At 38.4% G+C, this 6,000-nt stretch overlaps 1 protein-coding gene across 1 annotated transcript in view; it reads right to left on the bottom strand.

The window, feature by feature from the left end:
* Positions 1-533: 533 nt before the first annotated feature.
* LOC127471449 (interleukin-31 receptor subunit alpha-like) overlaps positions 534-6,000 on the bottom strand; it is a 28,739-nt gene continuing 23,272 nt past the window's right edge. Inside the window, exons 14-15 of the mRNA XM_051788356.1 lie at positions 4,058-4,121; positions 534-1,352 (exon numbers count right to left, since the gene is read on the bottom strand). Of these exons, the coding sequence (XP_051644316.1) occupies positions 870-1,352; positions 4,058-4,121 (547 nt within the window). The 3' untranslated portion in view covers positions 534-869. The remainder of the gene's footprint in view (positions 1,353-4,057; positions 4,122-6,000) is intronic.

The following is a 6,000-nucleotide window of genomic DNA, read 5'->3' as shown; positions in this document are numbered from 1 at the left end:
AAATGGTTCAGACTTCTTTGCATTGTGGAGATACATCATGGAATCACATAGAAAGCATATTAAGAAAGACCCTTTTATCCCCCTTTTATCCTCTTCCATCCAATCTTTGGAGGGATTACAAACTGTACTATCTATCCAGCTCTTGAAGTCTATTCAACAGATACTGTCATTGCATGCAGCGTGAAATCATATCTAGAACTGCATCTCAGAACCCATCATGAATGGGTTTCTCTGTATGTATAGATAAATGCAGGAAGAAATAGCCTTAATTTAATGCAAGTAAAAACTCCAGTACTATTAATGAAAGCTATTTATCTACAATGTAAATCTTAAGATGTAAAACACTCAACAGATTGATAAACATAATTTTCAATTCTTAATTTCAAAGCTTTACACTGTTTTCTTTGGCCACTTTGACCTGCTGGAGAGCTTCTTTGGAGTGTAGATACTTTTGCTGATTTTTTTTTATTTATGATGTAATTTTACTTAAGAAGAACTTATGAGATCTGAAAATCAGATCTTAAACTGGTCATAGTAGTTAAAGAATTTTGCTGATGACAACAAAAACACTGTGCTTAGAGTGGAAGTTTAAATGGCTCCTGAGTGCCCTGGGACTAAGTATCTAGCAAGAGGTACCTTACTGGAAGGTTTTTCCTATAGTTCCCTGTAAGATGGTAGGACTTTCCACAGAATGACTGTGCTGAAATAGCTAATCTAATTGTGTAATCAATCTATCACACCAAGAAATTTTCCTGAAGTAGAGACAACTATTGCCCCAAGCTCACTGTCCTATACAGTCCTAATGACCCTAGTCAAGCATCAGAAGTTTTGGAACTTGATTTTATGGTATGAAAAATTATGAAGAGGCTTCATTTCAAATTGACTTGTCCAATGGAAGTTGGTCCAGATGACAACAGTACTACCTGGCTTTGTTTGAGGTAGTCTTGGGGAGCAAACAATACCTTATGCACAGTTTGTGCAGGCTTACTACTTAGTTCCATTTCCAGATGAGGATGAGCAGCTCTTTCAGGAAGCTTCACTCTCAGACTCATCAGGGCTTTCTGACTGAAATCCATGCTGGTGTAGTCACTCAAGAGTGGTACTGTAAAGGAAATTATACCTTCTTCACTTGTAACTGCTTCTGCAGGGATTTCTTCATGCCTCTGGCTTATGTCTATGTTATTGCTAGGTTTTTCTGACTGGCAGGTGTCACACGTGCTGTCTTCTCCACCATCTGTAAAGAGGCCAACCTTCAGAGGAGCCTTTGACTCATGCTCTATAACAAAAAGACTGGTGGTGTCATTGTCTGACAGGGCCTGAAGCAGTGAACTTGAAACAGGTTTCCAGTTAGTCTGTGAGACAAAGCAAGAAGAAAGATTAATATGCTAATTAATCTACTTAATCTCATCTTTCTTTTTAGAAACATGAAGGAAAATACTTATTTCCCTAATTTAGAGGACCATCTTCTCCTCTCCAATAGTATTCAAGCAAGGTTTTTCTTGTTTTTATATGTACTTGGGATCAAATGTGTTAGTGATAAAATGTAAGCCTCATGATGTGCTGTTCCAAGACCCACAGCTTTCAAAGAGTTTAACAAATGTGTTACTATAAAAAGGCAGCAGCTTGAAAAGCGACTAGACAAGATTAAACTGTCAACTGCTGCAAGCAGTTTGTTGTTAAACTTAATGCCACGTTATGATCTAAATATACCTGGGGTAACAAGTTTCTTGCAAATTCTGGATGATTAAATGGAAAACGGTAATACCAAGCATCCTTACTTTCCACTTAGATTGTTCTCCTAGGTTTGCCTTCTTTTGCTATAATATTTTTAAAATTATGGGCAGCCTGGTATGGCTATTAGCTTTTATTTATTTATATATTTCCTTTCTCCCCTACTTTTCCACCCCAAATTGCTTGAAACAGCCTACAAATCAAATAAATGTACGAAATATAGCAAGATTTCCTCCTTGCTTTTTTTTCGCAGTTCCATTTGGGAATACCTTTCTCCACAGTTCATTAAGTGTTCAGAATACCAAATTACATCTAGACAATGTATGTGGTAACCTCTTTATTGTACTGTCTCCTCACACAGTACTTTTTCTCTTTCCCCAAACCGTTATCTGATATCTGTTATTTCTGCACCTGCCATGTTATTAACATGTTATCAATATTTCTCTACCAGATGTGGCTAATACAGACTTTATTTTCTTTGACAGTTACCTTACTGCTGCAGGAACAGTTAAATGCATTTTAAATTAATATCTATTTTAAAAAATATTTTATATAAAAGTAGCGCTGTGGTTCATAAAACCTATTTGTCCTTTCTACAACATGCAGCCTCAATGTATTTCATTTGCAATTCTTCACAATGGCAAATTATTCTTTGAACCTATTAGATTATTTTGGATGGTGGTTCTTACTCCTTTCTTGCTGAATTTCTATGCTGCAATTCAGCTCCACCTAAGCTCGTTATTACATCAAAACAGCTTCTGCTCTTGCATTTTCTTTAGGGCAGGAATTATGCAAATGCTGACTATGGTAGGTTTCTTCTTTTTTCCTTTGAGAAGTCTAACTTCAAACAAATATTGAATTTGCAGATTGCTGACTTTCTAAATGCTTGATAGGTAAGATGCAAGAGAATTAGGTGGAGTTATTTTTACTGGAGTGGTCAATAGGGGTATCTGAATGCCAGCACTGAGAAACAGAAGTTGTTGGGTGCTCATAAGAAGAACAATTTCTCCACCTGAACAAAATGGTGAAATGGCAATTTTTGAACAGCACCACTTTTAGAAACTCTTTTGTTCTGCATTATCTGGCTTTGGAAAAATACTATTTCATACTACCTCTGGGCTCTCCACTTTTTAATCTACATTTAAGTGAAAGAAAGGAAGGAAACAAGTGAGGAAGTCCTGATCTGGAATATGAAAGCCCATACTTGCTCTGTAGCAGGAAGCAATCCTGATGTTCAGCAAAACCTTTGATTATCAGCAGACTATCAGGGCCTTCTGAAATTTTGTTTCTGATTACTTCATTCTGTGTGCCAGTTTTGGCCACTGTCTGGCTTGTAGATACCTACTAGCTCATGCCTGATATTTGACTGGATAGAAGACTGCTTTGTTAAAGCTCACAAGTTGGCTTGTGAAACAAGATTTACAAGTGCCAAATTAAGTTCAGTTCTGCCAGAAAAAGAGATTTAAAAAGGAAAACAGTACAAGTTCCTGCTCCAAAAACATAATGGTAGGTGGTCTGAGACTTAAGAGATAAACCTAGCTTTTCTAAAAGAAAGACTTTTAGTATCAGATGTCAGCAAAACTTGTTTAAAAGGGGGAAGGTAAGAAGGGGAAGATGCAAATAAATCCACTAATAGGCAAACATGAATAATGTGATCTCCAGTAGCTCCTTCTAACAGCTGTAATTTCTTCTAATAGCTGATGTCTGGGCACTTCTTTAGTGCTGAAATTCAAGTATACTTATCAAAACATATGGGAAAGCTGTGGGCAAGATTCGAGCATGCTGCTCAGACAGCTACCATCCAGAGCCCTGGGATTGCTCTGGAGGCAAGTAGAGACGGGGCAAAGAGCAGACTTCAGAAAACACCATGTACATTATCTCTGTCGTGACACTTCTGTGGAAGTAGGCCACAATTCTTTACTTTGTAGTTTGAGTAACTTGTACTTTATAACCAGTTCCAGCTCATGAAAACTGACTGAATAAAAAATATTTTCTCTCTTTAGACTCCATCTACCCCTACTCAGGTTTGTTCTTTTGAGAACCATACCTTTAAAAATGGTCTATAATGTACTCAAAGAAGTCCTCGACCTTTATTAAATTAAAAATTTAAAAATTAAAAATGTAGGCCTCTGCCTAAACAACCTTCCCTCATCCTATATTTTGAATATTACTCTGTCTTCCGAACTGTTGATATTAGATGTTTTCTAGGGTGAAGTGTGAAAGGACTAATAACTAGCATTACTAGTTATTCAGTAGGAAAGATCAGTAGGATCAGTAGGAAAGACCTCCCATGTGTATTTTTTCACACCATCAGAAGAGTACTTGCCATTTCTTGGAGTGTACTGCTGTTTCTTGGGCTTGGTACACTGGGCCAGCATGATATTTTCAGTCTGTAAAGAAATATTCTAAGTTTATTGTCAGATTAAATGACTGGCATTTCCTATGCATTTAAATTAACTACCACTTATATTTGTATTTTTTATAGCTACCACATATTCGTATTTTTTGTGACCATGAAAACAAGGCATTTACAGAGACTTTTAAGCATAATACTAATTAAAAGCTGAAGACCAAACTTGGTAGTCTACACTGAAATGCTGAGTTAGTGATTATTAGCATCTTTATTTAATGACAAAGGAACTGTGACAGGTGCTGGTAATGTTGTCTCTTTCTATACATTTAATAATTGTATAATCTTAATTTGTTATAATTTCCACAAAGCCTCCATCTTCCTTAAGGGCTTTGGGACACAAAAAAGGAAGTTTGTTTGAGTAAGTATTTGCTCCTGGGCTTTTACTTAGAAGTTTGCTTTGATTCAAATAAAGAGCAAGCTACTGCTGCACTCAGCTCCTGTGGAATGGCACTAGTGGCCTGCAAGAGACTCTACAGGGGACAACACAGCTCCTTCTCTTTCCTGATTGTTTTGAGTTTAGCTTTTTCTGGAAGCTATTACATACAGTATCTCATCTCCATAAGAAAAAAAAAAGCCTCAACACAGCTGTGAGAGAGGCTGAGAGTTTAAGTAGACCATAACTCTGCCTTAGTGTTGACTTCAGTGTTTTCCTGTTTGGAAATTAAATTTAAACTCCATTAGAGTACTTCATCTTTGTTTAAGCCGTGGTTTGAGGCAAAGACTGAGGCTGTTGAGTTCCTCAATCTTCTTGCTGACTCCTGTGAAGATGGGTGTTTGGCTGTCTGTTGAGTCTTTCCTTATAAATAAACAGGCAAATGAGGGAATCTCTGGGACACTTTATCTCAGTTCAAGGTGTTCAATACTACTACAGATTTACAAATTTAATTACTATTTTGTACTGCTACCTATATGTAGGGCTCCTGTGTGCTTGATTGTTATGTGGGGTTTTTTTTCCTGTTCTTTCCTATTGGTCCTAGGCAATGAAGTGTAATCTTATGTTTAACACAATGAAGTTTACTCTAGGTCAAAACTTCTGTGTAGGTCTCAGAAGTTCTTGTCCAAAATGCTGGATCAGATACACAGCCACTTAAAGTACAGTCCGAAAAGGTAAGAGCACAAGAGACTTAATGTGGAGTGCAGTGTCTGTTTCCCAGTGGCAAGGACAGGAGTTTAAGCTAAAGCAGGCTACGTCATGCTGTATGGCTTTCAAGCCCCAGGTTGTACCATCTGTCTTTTAGCAGCCGTACTTTCAGCTTCTGAGGCTGCTGCTTTGTAAAAAGGAAACAAAGGGAGGGTAGTGTGCTAGGATATCAAAATAGTAATATGAGTGGTTGCATGCAATTCAGTTTGTCAGAAAGTTAATATTAGAACCTGTTACTATGCATGTAATTTTCTTTTAGTTGTAGTGTATGCCTATGGTTTTGACCTGTCTGGCATGGGCGACCCTACTGAAGGCATGTACCATCGCCAGCAAAGGATGAGCTCGTTAGCCTTCTGGCAGTCATCCTAGGAGAAGGACAACTCTAATCCCAAACCCGGGCAGACGGAGCTCGCTTAGCCCTGTAAGGCCATCCATCTAAGAGAAGGTCACTCTAAACAAACCTACGTCCTGAGGACCTCGCTGCCACCATCCAAGCTCGCTCGGCCCCGGCAGATGAACCTCAGGATTAAAGGGTGGGTTCAGTTCCATGCATACTGCATCTCACCTAAAAAATCCATTGTGCAGGCTCGAAGGCCTTACCCACATTTGTACAGCCCTGTAGCGATGGACGAGGGTTGAAACGGCAGGTGAAAGGTGCACTGGAAGCCGAAGACCCAACCCTGCATGCAGGCAGTTCGGGATATTGGTCATTTGA

The sequence above is a fragment of the Manacus candei genome, unplaced genomic scaffold (genome assembly GCF_025592945.1).
Source record: "Manacus candei isolate 608988 ecotype Guabito, Panama unplaced genomic scaffold, ASM2559294v1 h1tg000024l, whole genome shotgun sequence".
Lineage (NCBI taxonomy): Eukaryota > Metazoa > Chordata > Aves > Passeriformes > Pipridae > Manacus > Manacus candei.
This window is presented reverse-complemented; position numbering and strand designations above follow the sequence as displayed.